A 24,253-nucleotide genomic window follows, 5' to 3' on the forward strand; every position below is an offset into this window, starting at 1 on the left:
AACTGTTCACATACATAGCATACATAGTGTACATAGGCCTACATTTACATCACTGAAGATATTGTTCCAAACGTATATGGTAACATGAATGAATGTGATTTATTGTACAATAATATGTAGGTTTTTACAATTGCACACCACGTTCCCTGTGTTTAGCCCACTTTAATTGCATACTGTAATTGAATAATAGACTTTTACAATAGCCTGTATCCTGTACATAAACATAAAATGGACAATAGTAAAACAAACCTTTCATTTATTTCACTTATCATGCAAAATGCAGCTCAAAATGCTTTACAAGACAGAAAAGAAAAGGCCGGGCAATTTAAACAGCTGTTAAATATTAATGTACATTCAATACGACATATAACTACAGATGTCAATGAAGCTTAATCTTATTTCGAATATTGTTTTATTGTGAACTAAAAGCTTGACATACGATCGTCAAGCATATGTCTTTAATTTGAAAGTTGACAGAGGGAGTCGTATTCTACAATATCTAAATTGACACTGGCGCTGCTGCTACTTTGTGCACAAGCAAAGGTGATGCAGACATCCGCTCTGAGAGAGAGAGAGAGAGAGAGAGAGAGAGAGAGAGAGAGAGGGAGCAGTGAGGGACAATACGAAGCAGTTAAAGGAAGGAACCCCGTTTATTTCTCATTTCCACCTCTATTTTTTCTATTTTGGAATAACAGCTGGACGATCCAACCAGAGTGCGTTGATTGTAATGGTCAAACAAGGCGGGGCTGACCCTCCTGTCTCATTTAGGACGCACCACAAGTAGGATAACGCAGACACTCCAGAGTGCTGCTGCTGCTGCTGCTGCTACTGCTGTTGTTTTATAACATTAGAAATTCAGGCATGAATTCCGCCGAACAGACGGTAACGTGGCTCATAACGCTGGGAGTCCTGGAGTCTCCCAAGAAAAGCATCTCGGACCCAGAGGCTTTCCTCCAGGCGTCCCTGCAGGATGGCGCGGTGCTGTGCAGGCTGCTGGAGCGACTCAGACCCGGGACGGTGGACAAAGTAAGTGGATGGAAGGCTCGAGCACTATGGAAGAAAAACAATACAACCTAAGATTAAAATATATACAATGGGCTATATAAAACACGAAAAACAACACAAAAGCAAAATAGACTACATCAATAGGCTAGAGGACTAGTACAAAATAGAAAAAACTGCCTTAAACTGCCTTAACACAGTTAACATACATTATTCATAAGAAAATATTCAGAGATTTGTTTTTCACTTTGTCAATAAAGTGTTTTTTTCTAAAGTCAAAAGGGATACGTTCTTTTTAGACACAATACTGGGAGTACTATACTTACAACAGCAATTATTCATTGAAACAGGATGCTGTAGCTTTTTTGTTTTTCTTGTACAAGTTATCCTATAGTGCCCTTTGATTTTTCCTTTTTTTCTGTCCATAACTATATATATATACTAGAAATATTATAATACAACTACTTATAGTGAATGTAGACTAATTCAACAATTCAACAGTGTGTGTTTTACTAGTACTACAGTGCAAATTATCTACTACTTTATTGTGTAAACCTACTCATAGTTAATGCTGAGTCTCTAGTAGGCTTTTTTATATGTCAGTTATTTGAATGTAAAATTTGCATCTTACATACACACACACACACACACACATACACACACACACACAATGGACTATGAACCTGTTAACGTCATATCCTCCTTTGGCTTATCCAACTTCCCAGGAAGATTGTAGATCTGTGTCAGGTTAGCCTCAGGTAGCTGCAACTCAACACAGAGTGAGGCAATGTGTCTTTCAAAGTAAAGGCGTAAAACCCTCCAGCAGCCATGTCTCACCTCTTATTTTATTTATTTTACAAACTCTAGAAATAGCTTTGCCACAGCTAGTACAGATCATAGCCCACGCTTTTGTGGAGGCATCAGACTTCTTTTCTTCTTTAAATAATATGTAGTTTTATTTTCTTTATGTGGTTTATCCAGATATTATAACAAAGCTAAGACAAGACTTAAAACTGAAATGATCCCTTAGAATTAACTTAAAAAATAAAGATAGACTAACCTACAACTACTAGGTATCTGCTAGCTGCAAAAAAAGAATAGTACATGTAATTTTTTACCTAAAGGAATATTTTAAACCCGAAATGTAGGAAAACCTCTCTCAATTAATGTTTTAGTTTGAAAGTCAAAACCGGAAGTGTGACTCCTTACTCAAGCTAATTTGACACTGATAAGCAGCAAGTGACAAGTGCACCAGCAACGCCTGGAATAAGATTGTTTCCATGCGGAAAACCTTTAAACACCTTCGTTGACCGTTTATTAATATTTCAAGTCAGTGTTTGAAGCTAATTTTGCGACTTTTTGTTTTGTAGTTTTTCCAGGAACCGAGGAGCGACAGCGAGTATCAGAGGAACATTGCTGAGTTTGTTAAAGGCTGCGGGGCTTTCGGTGTGGAGGTGAGTTACCAGATTAAAAATGTATTTATTAATGCACTTCCACAGCATTTAGGCCAGGAAGCACATTACCCCAGACGTCCAGTAACCTATTTATCGTTTAAACCATCTTTTACAACTTGTGTATCCTACTGTTTATCAGTGACGTCTTTATCCTGTTTATATTGTTTAACTGTTACTCCTGTTGAGACAGTTACAGCTACTGTGCTGTGGACCAGCCTGGAAAGGTTACCTTTAAATACGGCTGTGGTAAAGGAAATTCTTTACGGATATTCCTTTGTATTGAATTATAAAAGTACTAATAACGTGTCTGAATTTAGTTGTTTTGATCAGTTAAACGTATGTTTCGTAATGACTCCAGCATCTAAACACAGTGATACCCCCAATGGGTGTTAAATGATTAACTCTAGATACACACTAATGGTGGGTTTTTGTGGTGCTACTTTTCAATAAATCATCCTGTATGCAGGGATATTAATGTTATAACTAATGGCTCTATTTGCCGTCATAAATGTCAGAAATCCATTATAATCACTATAAATATTAGTAAGTGTATTTATAGAAGACTATTAATCATTCAAGTCTGCATCTGTAAACTTTAATAAGTTACCTGTGGTCCAGGTAAATGGTCCAGTGATGTTTCAGAACCTGGCAACCCAAAAGTTATTTTCAGTAAATGATTTGTTATCTATTACTGTAATAAAGCCATTAGTTAAACCCATACATAGATAATGTTTTAAGAGAAAGTGGTGCTACTTTCTGTAATAATGAAACGGGGGTGCATCGTAACATGAAGGCTGTATGAGCATGAAATCACTGTGTTATTAAAGGAGTAAATAGGAGGGTAAAGGCAGGCACACTGATAACAGTCATACGGACAGTGACACTTGCAATCTGCACTTCTTAGTTGCTGTTTCCAAAAGATGTTTTTAAAGCTATAGTGTTTAATGTATTATTGCTGCTTGAGGATGAGTTATCGTTCCTTTGTAGTTATGGAAACAAGAGGCAGAAATAAATGTGGATACATGGTTTTGGAATAGATCAACATATTGGGTAACATGTGCATGCATGTTGTTGTTATTGGTGATGATGACGATTATAGGCAAAGGAGAGTTTCATGACGTTCTCAATGGTCTTGCAGAAGCGTTTCTACTCTGTGATGAAATCTCGGTGGAAAGCCATAAATATTTCTGCAGAAACTGTCAAATATAAAGTTGGAAATATTGAGATTGATACAAAATATTAGGCTGTTGGCGTTTAAAATGATCAGTATTGTTATCAGAGTTCAAAAGCACATATTAGGGTGTGTGTGTGTTTGCACAACACTGGGTTAAGCCAGGTTATATCCTGTCCCACAGTGGGAGTGAGGAGAGGGTTAGTGTGGTACAAAATTACACCACACACACACACACACACACACACACACACACACACACACACACACTCAGACTATTGATCTTAGCCATGTTTTTCCATGGCCACAGCATCATAATGGAAAAGAGAAGATTATGCAACACAGAAGTCCTTGGCTGCAGATATATAACAAGGTTTTGCTCTAGACTTGGAAAATGATCTTGACAGGGAGAATGGTCTTTATAAAAAACCTTGAATCCATGGTAAAGGAGAAATGGAAAGAGAATGAAAGGATGAAATGGAGAAGGAGAGAAGGATGGGCTGATGTAATGCAACACGCCAGGCAGCCAGTGGATTTTCCAATCAGGTTGATTAGATGCATGTCAGCCATGTTGCTGGAAGCCAAGGCCTCCATTACCAGCAGTCTCACTGACATCAGCGTAGTAATTCTCCCAGACAGTCATTGGACAAGCGGAGGAAGAGCCAGACTGCCTGTCCAATAGAGGAGGATTACAGAGTGCCAGTGTGAGTGTGGATGAATTTGGACTCCACGATTAACCAGAGCTGCACAATTAATCAGATAACAGTCGCGATCATAAATTTGGCTTCTGCTATTAATTAAGCCTAATCGGATGGGATATTGATTCCGTGCATTTAGTGTGCCTTCTCTGCAGCATTAAATCAAGTGCTCCCTATTATCAGGTAAGCTGTTTGACCAATCACAGGCGTTTGTTTTAAGCATGCTGTGTGTATGTAGTCTCTGCGTCCCACAGCTATAGGCAAGAGTATTTTCACTACGGGTGCAACCTGCAAAATGAAACTAACTGCATTTAATATGTGGTGATGAAGATTTTTAATTTGGTTACATGCTATATTAATACCAATTTAAAGGGTTTAATCATAGATTTATGTTGCACAATGCGAAAACATAAAATGTGCAAGTGCAGTAAAACTAATTTATTTATAAAGATGAACAAATAATGTTCATGATAGACATCCTACATGTTGTTCTTAGTGTTTAAGTATTAATCAAATATATTGATCTGTCAATGAACCCTAGAACCAGTAGGGAGCACTAGTTACAGTAAATGCCTAAAATGTGTGCAAATGCAACAGTAACACTGACGTATTTCTACTGCAGGAGTGGATAGAAAGCCTCATACTGTACCTTGGCCAAATGCCAGTTGGAGAGGTGAAAGTGTGTATTAACTGTTGGGTCCATACTGCTTGGACTACGAATCAGCCTGTGTATATAAATCAGACCGAGTGGATTTTTGAGAGGAAGACTTCATTAAATAACATTGTTGTTTTGTCTTTAAATTAAATAGAACTTAACGTGAGGAAATGTAGAATTAGGACACTTCTTGCCATTTTCATCATGAGATAGTTTTACTGTAAATTAAAATGTTAAAGTGTTAAAGTACCATGTCAGAGTATTTCAGCTTTGATTTTCACGCCCCAGATTGCTCCACCTTCACGCCTTGGGAGTGTAGAAGTCTGTCAGTGTGTGTAGTATACACAAGATTAGGGGCTTCAGAGGTATTTTGATTATGGCAGTGTGTGTGTGTGTGTGTGTGTGTGTGTGTGTGTGTGTGTGTGTGTGTGTGTGTGTGTGTGTGTGTGTGTGTGTGTGTGTGTGTGTGTGTGAGGGGCAGATTACAAGGGGGAGCTCAGACTTTGAGTAATCCTGCTCCAGACTGCAGTTGGAGCAAAGATGTAAACCCCCACTAAACTCAGTGTTTCTTCATTTTTAGGTTGACGTAGCTAAATAAGAAGAGGGTATGGTAAATGCCAAAGCCATAATTTTTAAAAGTATGATTTTTCTTGTTGGATACATTCAGTTCCAGTGTGTTTTAGAAAACACAGCCTTTTTTTGATCACCAACTGGAGGCCATAGGTCCCTTCCTTTCTGTTTACCACCACATGCCTGTGTGAGATATGTGCATGGAAATGTCAGGAAGACAGCTTTGTGTCCTTGCTAATGTCACACCCTATAAATTTATTATGAACGCGTGTTGTCTCTCCTGCCTCAAAGCCCCTTAATGCTTTATTACTGGTCTAAAATGTATTTCATATTCTTTATTCGGTTTTCTCTTCTTTAGGCTTTTGAGGTCAATGACCTCCTGCAGGGACTGAACTTCTCCAAGGTGCTAAACTCCTTGGTTGCCCTCAGCAAAGCTACTGAAGGCAAGTGTGTGTGTGTGTGTGTGTGTGTGTTATGTTATGTTTGCAGTGTTTTTATCTTGTAATTTATTCCTTTTTGTCCTGTTTGGATACGTGCTCTTGAAATGAATATTTCTTTTCATACTATTATTGGAACTACTTCTTTAGTGTAACTATAAGTATCATATGGAGAGCATGAATATAATATACCGTTTACATTATATGTAGACTGATTATATTTTGATAAAAGCTCTTTAGGGTGTTGTTAGTATTAATTTATTAGTATATCTTTACAAGGATTTCTAATGAGTTTTAACAAGACCACTGATTGAAGGATTGTGTACTTGCAGATTTAGGTGTTTCTGGAGACAGTGTGTGTGTGCCGCACTCCGCAACACTGAGGATCAAGTCATTTGATTCTCTGAACACTCAGAGTCGCTCCTCTAAACTGCTGCAGCCTCAGTACCGCAGCCTGGTGAGTTACCATGACAACGATAGTAACAGAAGTCACATGTAATGACAGTAAACAAACACTGAGAGGGGTTAACTGTTATTACTCTACCTCTGAAGTCCTGCTCTTGTGTTTCTTATTCTCCTCGCTCCCAGGACATGTCGGAGGGCAGTGGGTGTGGCCATTTGCTGGTCAAGGCGCGCTTTGCCTTCGAGCAGACCAATGAGGACGAACTCTCTTTTTCCAAGGGTGACATCATCAGTGTGAGCAGGCAGGAGGAGGGGGGCTGGTGGGAAGGCTCGTTCAACGGCAAGGCTGGGTGGTTCCCCAGCAACTATGTACGGGAGCTGAAAGGAAGCGGTGGGTGAAGGTCTCATTGCTTCAGATGGTGTGCATCATTCATTTCCCCAGTCATTTATCAGAGCAGTGGGGAGACAATGAGCTGGTTTCTTATCATAGCTTTGGTCAAAGTTGATGGTTTGGATAAATATACTGCATGTAAGTAGTTTTAATTTCAGTTTTAATTTAAACTGCAGTAAAATAAACATTTACTTTCTTGTGGTGAGGTTTAAAACATATACTATTGTACATCAAACATTAGACCCAAACCGTTTAATAGAAATTTGAAGATTTTCCCAAAGCAATGACACAGACCAACTACACACACAGATCCGCGGAAACAAACTGACTTCCTGCAGTCCTGCTCTTACTGATAATAACCTACTGACCTCTTTTAGTTGTAATATGATTTCTTAATGAAGTAGACTGGCCAAGTTGTCCTTGAAACATACTGCATCTGAGCTCAAATTTGTGTGTAGCTTTTATCTTTGTTCATTAGTTTGGATCAGAAATTTCTTCTTTCTTCTTTCTAATTTCTTTGCGTAACCCTGTTTTAATTGAAGTGACCTGTTCCCTAATCTTGCAAATGAAGAAAACTTTAAGCACTAAATTCAGAGATGTAATCCCACTGATTTCTTTTTATAATGGCTGAAATTTAGCAAGTGTGAGGATACAGTGAGATAAGATCAAGGCATTTTTTTTTCACCAGAAATGTAAAACAATAGGACTGTTTGTACTTGGTATAAAGACCTGAGTAACATATTTATTGAACTGTCAGTATCTGCAGGGTTTTTCTCTTGGGTTTACATAAATTGTGAAAAGCTGGGTCACCATACAGTACTGAACTCTGAGCACTGAGATCATGAGGCTGTTAACTGCTGCCCCCTGTGTTTGTAAGAGCCATGCCTCTGCAGGCAGTTTGACTGTATTGGTTAGTTGTGTTGCTTTCTGAGGAGGGGAATGCAGGAAAGGAAGGAAGCTCCACATGCACACAATTGCAGGAAGTTCCAGAGCTGCTGTATAGAAAGAAACTTCCTGACTTGAAGCTTACAGCAAAAAAACAAGGACCATGATAACAACGTACTGAGGAATGGCAGAAGATTCATATGGCCATGGGGAGTCGTTTGATGAGTGAGATAACAGGCTTGCACTGGAGAGATGCAAACTAATGCTGGCTGTGATTATTTGTTAAGTAAACAGCGATGAATTGGAGACTCCACATCCGTGTTATCTCGGTTTATTGACATGAATCATTGTTATTGAGACTGAGCCTTTGTGTTATGAAGAAGACACCGTACACAAAATATAGAATTATATCTTATATAGCAGTCCTTGGTTACTACTGTTACTCCTGTTTTAAGAACCTTTTTGCTGAACCTCCAGGACTAAGATCCGTATCTTTCATAGCATCCTAATTATCTCAGATTCAAATTCACATAACTCTTTACTTTCTCCGGCCAGTCAGATGGCTTTAAGATGTGCATTCAGCTGCAGAGTATCTAGAAAATAGTCATTACTCTTTTGGCTTTACACTGTAATGTCTCCAAAGTGAACTGAAGGGTATGACAGTAACCAGGACAGTAAAATGACATGACATTGTCGAGTCAGTCATTGGTTGTCCTACATACTGTAATGGCTGCAACGTTGCCCTGCAGTTGGGAAATGCAAAAAGAGACATTTTTTCTGTGTCCTTTTGTTGAATGTTTTTGTGAACATTGTATAATAGTTATAGTTATATAGAAAAGGTGTGCATTTAATTGAAATGACTTGGTTTTGTTCTAGTTTTTACTTGCAGTTGGTTTTTGTGTATAGACCATTAAACTGTCCTTCTTTCTCTGTTTTTAGATAAGACATCAGACAAGCCAAAGTCTGGGACTTTAAAAAGTCCACCCAAAGGTTTTGACACCACTATCATCAGTAAGACCTACTACAATGTGGTGAGCATCATATTCTAACCTGTTTGTGTCTGCATGTGTGTGTGTGTGTGTGTGTGTGTGTGTGTGTGTGTGTGTGTGTGTGTGTGTGTGTGTGTGTGTGTTAAAACTGTGCTTATGATGCTTAAATATTCAAATAAACAATGAAAGAGGAAGGAAATGTCACTATTGTTAGAACAGAGGTTTAGTTTAGACTTTGGCCTTTTTGTGGCAAAGGAAACAAGATGATGTCCTCTGTGTCTGCTCTCTGTCTCTCCTGTTTCAGCTCTCAGTTAGACTGCAGGAGTGAACTGAGTAAATGGATGTTTGTCACATGTGTGTCTGCTCTTGTGGACTGTTAAAATCAATAATTTTTCATCCACTTAATGATTGTGTAGCTGTGTCTGCGTGCTCATAAGCATGTGGTGATTTGTGGAGCCTGCATGGCACCCCTGCATGTGTCATCTGTGTGTTTGTGTGTGTGTGTGTGTGTGTGTGTGTGTGTGTGTGTGTGTGTGTGTGTGTGTGTGTGTGTGTGTGTGTGTGTGTGTGTGTGTATGTGTGTGTGTGAGAGTGCAGCAGATGTAATGTAGGTTATTTCTTCCATTTCAGTGGTTTCTGGGGCAGCCTTGCCCCAGGGTTAGCTCCCGCTGCTGTGTGTGTATGTAAGAGTGTTGTGTATGTGTTTTAATAATGCAACAAGCTGTGCAGACTCTCTTGACAGTCTATCTTTGGTTGAGGTACCTGAGTCTCTCTCATACACACACAAACAAACACACACAGACCCTGCCTGAAGTCAAAGTTGTTCCCAGACAGAAATGCAAAAGAAAAAGAAGGTTTTTGTGTGTCATCTAAAAGAGCCTCTCAAAGCTTTAGAACAGATGTTTGTATTAGGACATAGGCTTTAAGGTTTTTTTCTTTGTGTGTGTGTGTGTGTGTGTGTGTGTGTGTGTGTGTTTGTGGTCTCATGCTTTTGTTTCAAAAAAGTTTAAAAAATACCAGCATTTTCACAGTGTTCTTGTTGCCATCCTGTCTGCATCTTTTCACAAATTGATTTTTACATTCAGTTTTTTTTTTACCTTGTTTTATTGCTTCAGTTGCAGTGAAATTTTTATTGTCTCCTGACCCGAAGGAGGACACAGCAACATGTGTGACTAAAATGCTACAATTCATTAGCAGAAACCTCATTCCTAAGAGGTTTCTGATTCTGGATATGGAGTGATTAGCCAATTAGCTTGTGGAGTCAGACCCGTTGAAAGCTACTCAAGCCAGTGTTGCAGCTCCCACAGGGTCTGATATCTCTCTCCATTAGTTCTTTACAAAATGCTCTCCCACTTTATAAAACAACCTGCTCATAGAATCATATTTTGACCTGCCTGGATGTTGTGTTTGTGTCCTACCCGCAAAAAATGTCTTCATAGTGACATCAACAGAAAACAGGTTGCTGTCACATAAATGGCTGACATCTAAATGGTCAATTAATGACTTTAAATCAGGCTAATACTGATAACCAACCTAATGTCATTTCTGTGTCGGACCAACAGGCCAAAATCCAAAGATATTCAGTTTGCAGTGGCATTAAACAGAGAAAAACAGCAAATCCTCACATAGAAGAAGCTTTAATCGGACAATCTTCTGCCATTTTTGCTTAAAAGTAATAGTCTCTGTCGTCCCTGTAATTAGTACCAAACACATCATTCCTTTTAGGATCTGTCCTATGAATTTACAGTTAAAATCACTTCCTACCAAGGGAAGTATAGGAAAATATGGGACTTATAATATAACGTGTTACTGACTGATGCAGTATTTGTTATGGGAATTGGGATTTTTACAGGCAAAAGCATATAGTATTGCCATTTTTAAATGTCTCTCTCATATCTTTTTCTAATACCCCTTCATTATATCTGTAAAAGTGAAATGTGTGTGTGTTTTTGTGGGTCATGTCTCGGTCAGGTCCTACAGAACATCCTGGAAGCAGAGAGCGAATATTCAAGGGAGCTACAGAGTCTCCTGGGCTCATACCTGCGCTCACTTCACCCCACAGACAGGTAGAGTTATTTTTACTTTACTTTTTGTTGTGTTATTCAACAAAGTTGGGTTCTAGAGTTAGTGCTACATACACTAGAATATCTACAGCAATACCAATATAACTTGTCCAATTATCACACTCATACCTGTGTACTGATCAATCAGGATTACCCAGAGAGCACATTGTAATTATGAATGATGGCCCTCTCCTCTGTTTTGTAGACTCAGCGTTGTGGACATCGGTCACATTCAAGGAAATCTGGAGGAGATCTCAACCTTCCAACAGATTTTGGTTCAGTCCTTAGAGGAGCACACTAAGTCAGTATATCCTTGTTTTTTGTCTGCTACAGATGTACTAACTATACCTAGCTGAAATAAGGGTTTTCTGTAATGCATTGTTGTCATCTCATATGGGAAGCTGTCAGATGCAGTTACTGTATTGATGCAGTAGTGTTTTCACCATGAAACGGTAACAACAGGTTTCTTGCACTAGTAGACTGCGACACTCCAAGTACTCTGTACCTCTGTATAGGTTCTGTATCTGGTTCCAGCTCTTGTTTCAGAACACCGTCTAGCCTTTCAATTCTAACTTCTTTATTAAGTTCTTTTTGATTGGTTTTAATTTCATCCCCAGGTAGCAATAAAAAGTCTTAAAGAGTCTTTAACTAGGATGCACAAATCCCTGATGAACTGTTTTTGCTAACATCCTGTTTAACTAACAAAGCAGACTGATGCTCGGTCCAGCAGTTGGCCTCAGTGAAGGGTGATGAAGGCAGTCAGTGTAACAACAGAGACATCTAGTGGTAGACTGAGGTAACACAGTCTATTTGCCAGTGCAGTGCATCAAAAGGCAGCAGGTGTCTGCCACATTCAGTTCATATTTGAGTTCATGTTTGTCAGACTTTTTGTCATAAAAGGTGATTAATAAACACAGAAACAGTCCAAATATTGATTGTTTGGTATTGATTATTATATATTAGTCCCTAAATTAAGATGGTCTTAATGCCTTTATGTAAATGTTGTTTACCAGCTAGATTTTTCCTCAGTATTACATTCATTATACAGATCCTGAATCCCTGAGCACCAGCTGATGCCCCATAATTATCATCTATTTAATCTTTACCTGACCGTGTGATTAAATGCCAGCACTGGCAGTAGCAAGTCTAACATTGTCACCTCATTTCTGTGCAGACTCCCAGAGAACCAGCAGAGGATCGGGGGGTTCTTCCTGAGTCTCATGCCCCAAATAAAAATCATCTATGTGGCCTACTGCTCCAACCACCCGTCTGCTGTCAATGTACTCACACAACACAGGTACCGTCAGAGACACAGTGTGTGTATGTATGCAAACAAGAAGACAAAGGTTTCTGCTCAACAGAGAAAAGAAAAATGTGTGTGTTTGTCCCAAAACAATGTGAATATATTCAGTGTTTGTGTGTGTGTGTGTGTGTGTGTGTGTCACAGTGATGAGCTGGGGGAGTACATGGAGTCAAAGGGGGCATCCACTCCAGGGATCCTGACTCTGACCACTAGTCTGAGTAAACCCTTCACCAGACTGGAGAGATACCCAACACTGCTAAAAGAACTGGACAGACACATGGAGGTAAGGCTTAATCTGTTTGCTTCTCTGTTTTTGACCTGCACAGATACAGACGACATTAAATATCATAAGTAACATAACAATGTTCGGAGTGAAGCGAACTACATTTTTTTCTGAGCAAGAAATTGATCTGAATCGCCATGCATGCAAAAAAATCTATTCAATGTGTTTCCATCTTTTATTTATTTATTTTTTTGTCTTTGTCTTAGGACCAACACCCTGACAGAGCTGATCTCCACGCTTCCATGACAGCCTTCAAAACCCTTGCAGTAAGACACGCTTACATTGATCATCGATTATCAACATTCATCATCTCACAGAGAGTTTGTGAAGACATGTGCCTTTGTGTGCCTCTGTGTGTCTTCAGGCCCAGTGTCAGGAGGTGAGGAAGAAGAAGGACCTGGAGTTGCAGATTTTAACAGAGCCAATCAGAAACTGGGAGGGGGATGACATCAGAACCCTCGGCCCTGTACTGCACATGTCCCAGGCCACAGTCCACACACAGAACTGTCAGGTACCTATCAGCATAAACAATGAGACCATCAATATCTGTATGAAATTAAAGCCCTGTTTCTCAAATTAGTCATATCTCAGTTGTTTGTAAGAGAACCCACCCATATTTTAAGTGGTTGATTGATCTGACCTGCCATTTAGACTAGAAGAGTTTTGGTTAACTAGTTACTTTGTCTTTCAGGAGTCAAATGAACGCTACCTCGTCCTTTTCCCTCATACACTGCTCATGCTGTCTGCCAGCTTGAGAATGAGTGGATTCATCTATCAGGTACGTTTTAAATGAGATGAAACTTCAATGATGCTCTCTGTATGTTCTTCAACTAACCCTGTCTATTTCTCCGTGTGTCTCTGTAGGGGAGGATGCCATTATCAGGAATGCTCATCTCCAGAATAGAGGACGGAGAAAACCTGAGGAATGCTTTTGAAATATCCGGTCAGCCCTCTCTCTCATTTAACTAGTAGACCTTTCTGATTTCAGCTGAACTCCTTTATATAAAAAAAAAAATAAAAAAAATCCCACATGATTTTAGCGTCTTAACATATCAGTTGAATAAGAGGAATTGAGAATCTGTTGATTCTTGCCAAAATGTGTTCCCGTTTCCTGGGAAAAATACCTGTGGGATCCTGGAATTTTTAGCATGTGTGCACCAATGGATAGTATATTTTAAGAAGAATAATTATTATCACATAATATAAAGAAATATGAAAAAAATAACATCAGAAAATCTGAATAAATGTAATTCTATGAAAAATATTCCTAGGAATCCTGGGAAATTATACAAAATCTAAAACAAAAAAGCAACCAAAAAAGCAATTACTAAAGTAAGACAAACACCTATAACCTTATAAAACCCTATAAAAAGACAACATCACATCACATCACATCAGCAGTATCACTCAGCAATCATACAGAGAGAAATAATCAAACAGTCACAAATACTAATTTCAATATCATGTTGTTGTGTTCAGTGGTGTTTCCACAGTCAGAGAAGCTCCCCACTAACTAATTTCAAGCTAGACCACTAGAAATGTATGACCTTTGTCTGTGTGTTGTTCAGAGGAATTATGGGAAATGTAGGAAGCCACTAGCTCACTCTAAGTAGTGTTGTAGTGTTTATCTGTGTGACCTATGCCTGCCACATAAACATATGACATTTGTGCGTATGTGTGTGTGTATGTGTTGCCGTGCAGGTGGCCAGTGTGAGCGGATGCAGGTGGCGTGTAACAGTCAGCATGAGCTACAGGACTGGCTAGACCTTCTCACCAAACACACGCACACTCCGCCCGCACACACACACTCACACAAGCATCAGTCCGTCTGTCACACAGTGAGTCTCCATGTTTTGTGAAGAATAAATCAATTAGCCAGTTTACCACCTGCTCCTCTCTTTAACCTCTCCTCTCCTCTCCTCTGCCCAGCTACCCTCTCACCCAGTCACTCCTGCCAGACACTCCGAGTCACGTGGAGTCAGCAGCGGACACACCTACCACACCCTTCCCCATCCCTCCTCATATGGGATGACACACAATAGCAGCCCAATGTGGGGGCCCCTGGAGCCACCGAGTACCCCCAAACCCTGGAGCCTGAGCTGCCTTCGCCCTGCGCCTCCACTCCGGCCCTCCGCGGCTCTCTGCTACAAGGAGGTGCTGTTCAATGACATACAAAAATGAGTCAAGTTTATACTTCTGCTTTATGATATACAATATGTTTCTCAAAACAGGAGTCATTTCACTTTCCTTCACTTGAAATTACACTATGAAATTATGGCGATCAAAGCTTTATATGTTTCCCGAGTCCTGTTAAACTGGGATTAGAATAACATTCTTACTGTAAACATTTCAATCACTTTTTTTTGTAGGATATGAGTAAAAGTCCTAAGAACATGAAGAAGCTGCTCCCTAAGAGGAAGCCAGAGAGGAAACCTTCAGAGGAAGACTTCACTGCCAGAAAGAGTAAGTACACAACTGAGCAACTGAAATAAAGAAAGAATAGTGAAGGAAAAATTTGCCTTAAGATTTCTTTGTCAGTGTTTAATAATGATAATATATAATGATGATCATTTTAAATAAATGCAACATGCTGCACATGTATCTTTGTTGCTTCTACATGCGTTTTCATTACTTTAAAGTTTATCTAAAAGGGATGAATGTCAGAATGTTAAATAAAAAATAATATGCCAATGCTATTCTGAACCAAAAGCAGCGACCATTGCTGCAGTTTCAGGTGCAATTGAATAGCAAACACTGGGCCAGTTCATTAGCAAAAATAAGCCAGCCACAGATACTCTGTGTTTCATTTGTTTATTAATCGTGATTCTTGTCATGGACCAAAAAATCTGTCTGATTTGATACATTTTCATCAAATTTAACAATTAAAAAGATGTAGAATAATTACAAAATAAATGGATGATTTATATCCACAGTAGAAACACAGGCTGCACTGTTGGAAATAACTTTTTGTTTCCAATATGGCTGCCAGTGTGTAGTTGAAGGTCCTGTTCGCAGTATTTAGAGACTTGAACTCCCTCTGTTCTGCCCTGGTGTCTCAGGTACAGCAGCTCTGGAGGAGGACGCTCAGATACTGAAAGTGATTGAGGCCTACTGTACCAGCGCCAAGACACGACAGACTCTCAACTCCAGTGAGTGTGCACACACAGATCAGTACATTCATATGTAAACACAGCATGAACACAGTATCATGGACACATATGCTCGCACATTGCTAGATGTGTGTTATATCTAACACTGTTTGTTCTCTGCTTTCAGCTCTAACAATATTTTTCTCTTTCCTCTCTTTTTATGTCTTTCCTTCATTCCTCTGCTTTCTCCATCCTCCAATTGTTTTCATTAACTGCTTGTTTGGTTTTATCCCTATTTTTTCCTTGTCTTGTTTCCTTAAATCCAACATGTTTTATCCCACACAAACTATTTCCTTTTATTTCTGGTTGGTCTGGTTTATGGTTCACATTTATGTTTTAAAATATTTTCCCCACACCTACAATATGGTTTTTGTTCCAAACCCTAAACCCTTTATCCAAAATGGTTTGTCCTCCTCCCATCATCTCCCCGACATTCAATTTGGTTTGTTCCACACCCCATCCACTGCTGGTTACTTTATGACACAGCCTGGCAAGGGACTGACCTCATGCACAACCATGTGCTTGCTGACACCAGCCTCACCATCGCTAGTGTCCCTGGCAACCTGCCATGTTCTGACCAGTCAGAGGACTCGGATTATGACAGTATCTGGACCGCCCATAGTTACAGGACTGCCTCGTTTTCTCGTAAGATATCGGTGTCGCAAACCACAGACACACTGGTGAACCAGCTGGCTTACAACTAGAGACAGATGTGTGTGTGTATATATATATATATATATATATATATATATATATATCGACCCAGACCTTTCACCTGCTGTGTGTATGTGTGTGTGTTTCTTCGTACGTGCATGTATAGGAGCTGTGTTTGTGTATGAGCCTGTGTAGATTTCCATCAGTGTAGCTTCAACAAGCATATACAACATTTTACTGTATAGTATGTTTAAAGGTGGGTGTGTACTTCACTGTATGCAAACAAATTACAGGAGTCAAAGTACTTACTCATTTACTCAGCAGCTTCCACACTGGGTGTTCCTCTGACACACTCATTTAGGGCTACAACTAACAATTATGTTCATTATCGACTAATTTACAGATTATTTTATTAACTGACATTGTTTGTTTTACGTGAACAAATTGTGACATCATCTGGTGGTTGCTTGTTTGTACTTTGTAAGCCACCCCATCAATATTCAAGCCCCTCTGTAATTCCATGTTCAACACTTGGAATGACATATGTTTGTGTACATGTACCCATGTTTGTGTTTGTCCATTTGTCATTCTGTGTGTGATGCACAGTTGATAACTTGGACTGTTGTCTTTGCTCTATCAGGCTCCAGCAGGAAAGATGTTCACATGTTGTTCCCAGAAGAGGAGAAGATTATCGTGGAGGAAACCAGGAGCAATGGACAGACTGTGGTGGAGGAGAGGTGAGAGATGACGCTGCAAACGCAGATAATTCAGGCTCTGAAAGCGGTTGCTGTGGGAACAAGGAGTTGCTGAAAATAGAAGAGCACAACATCATAACATATGAACACACTAGACCAGGGGCAGCATGTATTCAGGGGTTTCCAAGTGATCAAGTGGAACATATCAAACTGTTTTATGAAAAAACAGTAAGAAAAGAAAGTGGTCTATCAGATGTCAAGTTTTCCTGTATCAGGCTTTCCACAGTAAAGCAGAGCTGTTCTGTTGCTGCAGGAGTCTGGTGGACACTGTGTACAGTCTCAAGGACGAGGTCCAGGAGCTCAAACAGGTGAGTCTGCAGTTTAATTTATAACTAACCTGAACTTGTCATTAGTTCAAACTGAGGTCCAAGAACCCCTGTACCTCAGTTCTGAATGGCAACTGATTCCAAAGTCAGATGTATGTAGCTGTTTAACCACACACCTTAAAATTTGTGGAATTCAAAAGGATTAAGACCAACCTCTCCGCCTCTACCAGAGTTGCCAAACTATGAATCCCTTCACATGAGCATTTGGATGGCCGAGCAAAGGATTATTTTAGATTATACCTGGATTGTTAAATGGTTAAACTGGTGACAGGTGTTGGTGTTAAGCGGTCATTGTTGTGTGTTTGGACTGAATTTTACATGGATTGAGTGGTAAAGACATTTTGAAGTTCTGAGTTTCCCTATTGGATCCTCCTGTCTTCATTTGGCCACATTTTCTATCACCAATCAAGCTAAATAGTCCAAACAAAGAATAATCTTATATCACTCATCTTATATTGTATCACTTCCTGTCTTCCTCCAGGACAATAAGAGGATGAAGAGGACGCTGGAGGAGGAGCAGCGAGCGAGGAAAGAGCTGGAGAGGATCATCAGGAGAGTTCTGAAGAACATGAACGACCCAACCTGGGATGAGACTAACCTCTGAGATCGATATGTGTCTAAACATCATGGACACAAAGGTCCAAATGACCTTTGAGATGTTGTTTAATGGACAGAAGCTGCCAACACTTCATCATGCTTCAACTTAACCTCACCATTTCCACTTGCTTTGACTTTCACAGTTACCTGTGTACCAAACTCTGGACCAAGAGAAAATGCCTGCTGGCCATCAGCAAAGCCATCCATCAGACTGTAAAGCTGTGAAGCCATATTAGCTGGTAGGCATGATGACATCACTTCCTGTCATGCTCCTTTACTTTTTCTAACAGCCTGTGGAGCATTGACAAAAGAATCACTTTTTCTCATTTACTTGTGTATTTATCTTTCATTCCTTGTGCTTATTTGCATTAAGTATAAAATTCCGCTATTGCCAGGACAGTATGTTATTGACTGGCCTGTTGTGGTTTATATATTTCAGAGAGATATCAGATCAGTATGTGAATAAAATCCCTCATTGAAACTTGAAATAGACAGTTTTTTCCACACTCCGCAGCAATTTTGTCTCAATTTCAAATGTTAAACAAACATATTAATATGAAAGACGCCTTATAGAATTACAATTTATGATAGATGATATTGATAAACAGACTCTAATCAACTATAAAGTTGTTTTATTTGTTATATCAAATACATTTTGAACTAAACCTAAATTTTACCAGCACTTATAAGTGACAGGATGAGATGAAAGTTCTGTGTAATGTGAATGAATTGATTGAACTGTAGATGATAGTATGTGAGCTTATCAAATCAAAATGAAGCTGGAGGGAAATTTTCTCAGGAATCAACCATCAGGGAGTTTCAGCTTTCAGCTTCAGCTCAACATTCATTTCAAATGTCACGTTCAAAGCAATATTTAAAGGTGGACCGCATGTTTGAGCCAAACAAGCCCGAAGAAATGAAAAGGTGGTTTGTGCTGAACATGTAACTGAGACAGGCTTATGAATACGCCAAAACTTTCAGCAACCTTATGAATGACAAGACAAGCTCTCTATTTCACTGTGTCAATTTGAGGCAGAGAGAGAGAGAAAGTTTACTAGGCCAACCAACTGTTTAATGTTGTACATCCACCCAAAGCTGCAGTTAGATTTACGCAAGTAACAAATGCAGCATCGCTGCCAGTTCATAGTTAATTTGGAAAAACTATGCAGAATCTTGTTTACAAGCAGTATGTTTTGTATTCCTCCCAAATATCCCTTTTCTTTATCTCTTGGATAAGAGTTTTGAAGTGTTTTGGAATTTTTATGTTGAGAAATCAGCAGCCAAATGTGCAAGTATCACCTCTGAAAGTCCTTGCACTGTTCAACACTTCACAAAATTTGAAAAATCACCTAATTAGACTATTAGCTGTTGATCATGCATCAAAGCTGGTGGCCTGGACAGTGCAGTGTTTAATATCTGGACCTTTTTCTTCCGTGTCAAAGCCTCTTTTGAAATGGAATGTCTGAACCAGGAAATTTAAATGATAAAATTTGAGTTAAGAAACAACATGGGAGCTGATGGCAAGACCACCAATACCACTACTGCCTTTTAAGTTACAAATTCAGGATTTTGAATTTCCTGTACCTTTTAAGATGAAGTAAATCTGTGTAAATATACTGTCACCACTTTTTGCTCCAGATGTCATTATTATGATGAAAAAACAAGACCTGTTCAAAGTATAAGCTGCGATACAGTCAAATACATTAGAAACTCTTCATATAATACAACTGCCCAGAATGTATGGAAATGTTAAATGATGCTCACTTTATAAATCAGCATTAACATAAAGTAAACAATCAGTGAAAAAATTAAATGTCATCAGGTACAATATCAACACTAAACGACATTTTGAGCTATACATTTTTATTATAATATGCATTGTTATCATACTTTTAGTAGCTGCAAGATGTTCAGAGTCAGAGGCAAACAGATTAGGTGAACACTTGAGTCAGAACATTTCAACTGCAGTCATTTGATATTGAGGTGTTGAATACCATAGGAAGAGACCACTATGTCAGAGAAATGATGGACAGACACCATCACAGTCTTTAGCTCACTGCTTTCCGTTTGAAGACCAAAGTCCAAGCAATGTAACACTGGAAAATGTTAATGTTTTTGTATGATTTTTACAATGTCAATATGCAACTTACTTTAAAATGATTTCTTATTTTTATATTTGTGATTGTGCTTTTACTCTTAACAGCTGGTTTTGATTTGTAAGACTTTTTATTTCCTACTTGACCTGGCTGATAACACTGAAGATGATTTGTGCAGGAAAGCGGCATGATTCTCATGAGTGTCAGTAGACGTGCCATGGGGAGGAATACAGTTATTTTGCTAAAGCTTTTTTCTTAAAGACTCCACCTACAAATTAACTTTAAATTAACTTTACTGAAATTAGAACTACACTAATGTAAGCTATGTAATACAGTATGTCAATTATTCACTCTAAAGTATATATTTAACTGAAGTGACTGATGTAAATTTATTGTGTGTTCAAATGACAGTGATGAAGATGATAACAGTTGTTAATATGACAAGAATCATCCCCCTCTATTTATTTCACCCATTTGTTTGTCTGAATAAAATGTTGAATCAAACTGTTGAACCTCATGTCTCTAGTCGATCTATATCTCTGTGCAGGTAAAAGACTAGTTGTACCAACATTCAGTGACATTTATGAAAAGTAGTAGTTGCAAATAACACTTTATTGTTGATTGAGTTAATTCGAGTGACTTAATACACTGCTAACTTGAGAATTTCCCCCAGGATCTATAAAGTCTTATGTTTTCTTGTGTGAACCTATAATAGTATATGATTATTTGTTTGTTGATCATATTTTGTGTTATTAATCTGATATCTGCAAAGTAACTAGTACATAAAGTTGTCAAATTAATATAGAGGAGTAAAAATTACAATACTTGCCTCTGAATTGTTGCAAATTATAAGTATAGTAGAAAAAGTATTCAAGCAAAGTAGAAGTAGCTAAAATTTGTACTTAAGTAATGTACTTCATTAAATGTACTAAGTTAAATGCTAACAGTAGCTGTCCGAAGACTCCCTTGGTGATATTCAGGATGTGGATTTGACTCTTAGGAGAGTCAGTCAATTTGGAAGTCTAACATCCAAAGTGAAGACTCATAGGCTCTGGAAAACAAGCATCTAGCCAAATGGCTCAAGCTGTTAGAAGACTGCCCAGAAGGGCTGATGACATTGGTTAGATTCTTAGCAGTGTCAGTCAATTTTATGGAAGTATGTCTGTGCCATCTGAGTTTGAATATGAATTTCTAAGATGGATTTTTTTCAGTATCAAAGTCAGACTTTGAATTTTAAAAACCATCAAATTTCTAGCACTGAATTTTTTTGCCTCTGAATTTTTTTCAATGTTGAAATAAATTCAGTGTAAAAAAAAATTCAATTTCTAAAAAAAATTCTGTCTAAAAAAATTCAACCTCAAAAAATTCAGTCTAAAAAGAACCAGACTCAACATCCGGGTCACCAGGGAGAAGCAATCGATCTCTGTCTCAATTTAGCCAACGTCCAGCCAATCATGTTACGCTCCATTGGTCATGTGACACTCACCCAGGTAGGTACACTCACCCAGATGGCACAGAAATACTTCCATACAACATCCAAAGTGTAATGTCAACAGCGTGCCGAAAGCAACAGTAAGGTGGGAATTTAAAAGACTTGTTCGAAATCCAGTCACTGTCAGTCTCCGGATCCCCACAGGGATGGGTAGCCATCCATGTTACAATCCTTAGAGAAAGACTCTAACACCTTCAGCTACTAGTCCATAAACAATGAAATTATCTTTTCAAAGTTTTCAGTCTTTCCTCTCAGTGTCCGCCCTCAAAGTTCATATGATTGGCTGACATTTCAACATACAACCTGTACAACTGCTGTTTCAGGCAGCAGCCAAACACCCCTCTGTTCTCTACCCTACTTAGTACGATCCGGGTTCCCCCTTGTATAAATCTCATTGGATTCACCCACCTTCTGTTTGGCAGTCGGACCTTTCACCTTGGCTTGGAGGCAGCACGGATGGGAGCACGGATGGGAGCACATGCTACAAACATTTGGGTAATTTCAATTCAATTAAATATCACTAAACAACTATCAAAATAAGTAACATTTAATGTCTTTGTGTAGCTCTTCCATTAACTTCCAAGTCATGTCAAAGGAAATCCTTAGTATCTCAATTCAAATACACAAATTATTCACACTTAGCTTAACTTAGCAAGCCCAGTTCACCCACAATGCTCAGCGTTCTTCTTTGTTGCTTTCAACATCTTAACTCAATGTTATCCTCTCCATAGGAAATTAGGAAGAAGGCAAAGAAAACTCAAAACAAAGGTCAGAGGGGAAACGGCCTTACAGTGCTTTGGTGAGGCATTTTACACCACATTTTGTGTTTGTTGTGCACTCTCAGCTCTTCTCTGTCCCTTTTTCTCTCTTCATTCAGCAGCCTGGACAAACAATAACACACTTACCTAAATAAACATGGCTTTGTGTCTTCTTTTAATGCAAATCACCTGTATGGAACGACTCAACCACTTTCAATATTTAACATAAAACACACTCTAAGGCTCATTTTTTAACTTGATCACTGCAGCTCAAACATTTACAACACCTAAAACACTCAAATTTGCTTTATTTTCTTCTCACAGGCGGAGATGGCTGTTTCTCAACATCGCACTCAACTGCGTCAGGACCGTGATGTCTGGCACAGCAGTAAAGAGGATTTCTTTTTATCTTCACATCTTTGTAACTCCTTACTTACAACAAACACAAAGTGCCACAGAGAATTTCATTTAGCAAAATATTTTACATAATTACCATGCATTTTTTCATCTCAATTAATCTACCTTCAAGCCTACTAAAAACATACAAACACCACCTGTTAATTTCACATACTTCTTCTAATAAAACTCACACTTCGCAAATCTAGGAAATTCCCTCATCCAAATTTCACTTGGTTTGCTGTTATTCATTGCAATTATTCATCAAAACTCTACCAGTTTATTAAGATATCATTGGGCATCATCAGTCATACAGCTGGTCATATGTAACCCTCTATCCATGTTCATTTTTCAACACAGATCATGGCTCAATCAGACAGGCCTCAGCTCTGACCACTCCGTCATGTCACTTTGCTCAACTGTCTGGACCTCTGGACCACCTGGACAACACAATCACGTAGTCACATTTTACAAACCAAATAATTTCATCTGCAAATCAATCACATTCACTGCACTTGATACTTTTAAGATTCACTTTTTTGCTGCTACAGACGGTATGTCACATTTTACTCTGCTCTACAAACCTTTAAATCCATATGACAATTTAAAATTACATTCAAGTACGAAAAACTCATCACAACCCCAATACGTCTTCATCCTTTCTATCTCCACCCCCTCCAGCCAGTACTCTCATGAACACCTCGACAACACTGAATTCCCGAGACAGTAACGATCCCTGCACTGAAGCTGCACATACACACATGAGATATCCTGCCTGTCGACTCGACTTTCTCTCGCTACTATGAATCGCCTTAATCTTTTAAATGTCATATGGATTTAAAGGTTGTAGAGCAAGAGTAAAATTTGGATAGACATACGCGTTGTAGCAGCAAAAAGTGAATCTAAAAGTATAAAAGTGCATTGTGAATGTAGGGATTGATTGCAGATGAATTGATATGAGGTTTGTAAAATGTGACCTACGTGATGTGTTTGTCCGGTGGTCCAGAGGGTCCAGACAGTTGAGCACAAGGTGAGATGACAGGAGGTGGTCAGAGCCTGAGGCCTGCTGATTGAGCCATGATCCTTGTGTGAAAAATGAACATGGATAGAAGGGTTACATATGACACTGGTATGACTGATGATGCCCAAATGATATTCTTAATAAATGGTAAGAGTTTTTGATGATTAATTGCAATGAATAACAGCAAAGCCAAGTGAAATTTGGATGAGGAGAATTGTCCTAGATTTGGGAGATGTGAGTTTATTGAGAAGAAGTGATTGTGAAATTACAGGTGGTGGTTTGTAATGTTTTTATAGGGCTTGGAAGGTAGACTTAATTGAGATGAAAAATGCATGTATTATGTAAATATTTTTGCTAAATGAAATCTCTCTGTGGCACTCTCTGTGTTTGTGTTAAGAGTAAAAGATGTGAAGATAAAAAGAAATCCTCTTACTGCGTGTGCAGACAGTCACGGTCCTGACGCAGTTGAGTGCGATGTTGAGAAACAGCCATCTCGCCTGTGAGAAGAAATAAAGCAAATTTGAGTGTTTTGAGGTGTTGTAAATGTTTGAGCTGCAGTGATCATGTAAAACTGAGCCTTAGAGTGTGTTTTATTGTTAATATTGAGTGGTTGAGTCGTGCGCTCCATACAGGTGATTTGCATTAAAAGAAGACACAAGCCAATGTTTATTTATGTAAGTGTGTTTTGTGTGTCCAGGCTGCTGAA

General features: G+C 38.8%; 1 protein-coding gene across 1 annotated transcript; it reads left to right on the plus strand.

The window, feature by feature from the left end:
- Positions 1–623: 623 nt before the first annotated feature.
- Positions 624–20,384, plus strand: LOC111239915 (rho guanine nucleotide exchange factor 7-like). The gene is made up of 21 exons (XM_022769859.1): positions 624–1,026; positions 2,373–2,456; positions 5,909–5,993; positions 6,320–6,444; positions 6,576–6,780; positions 8,605–8,696; positions 10,626–10,720; positions 10,923–11,018; positions 11,892–12,014; positions 12,165–12,303; positions 12,510–12,569; positions 12,668–12,814; positions 12,995–13,081; positions 13,168–13,246; positions 14,005–14,141; positions 14,233–14,457; positions 14,673–14,766; positions 15,363–15,452; positions 16,747–16,843; positions 17,115–17,169; positions 17,669–20,384. Exons 1-21 carry the CDS (start codon positions 862–864, stop codon positions 17,789–17,791), a joined length of 2,403 nt encoding a protein of 800 aa, XP_022625580.1. The 5' UTR covers positions 624–861; the 3' UTR covers positions 17,792–20,384.
- Positions 20,385–24,253: the final 3,869 nt, after the last annotated feature.

Source organism: Seriola dumerili, unplaced genomic scaffold (genome assembly GCF_002260705.1).
Source record: "Seriola dumerili isolate Sdu_G_001 unplaced genomic scaffold, Sdu_1.0 BDQW01006251.1, whole genome shotgun sequence".
In the NCBI taxonomy this organism is placed as follows: Eukaryota; Metazoa; Chordata; class Actinopteri; order Carangiformes; family Carangidae; genus Seriola; species Seriola dumerili.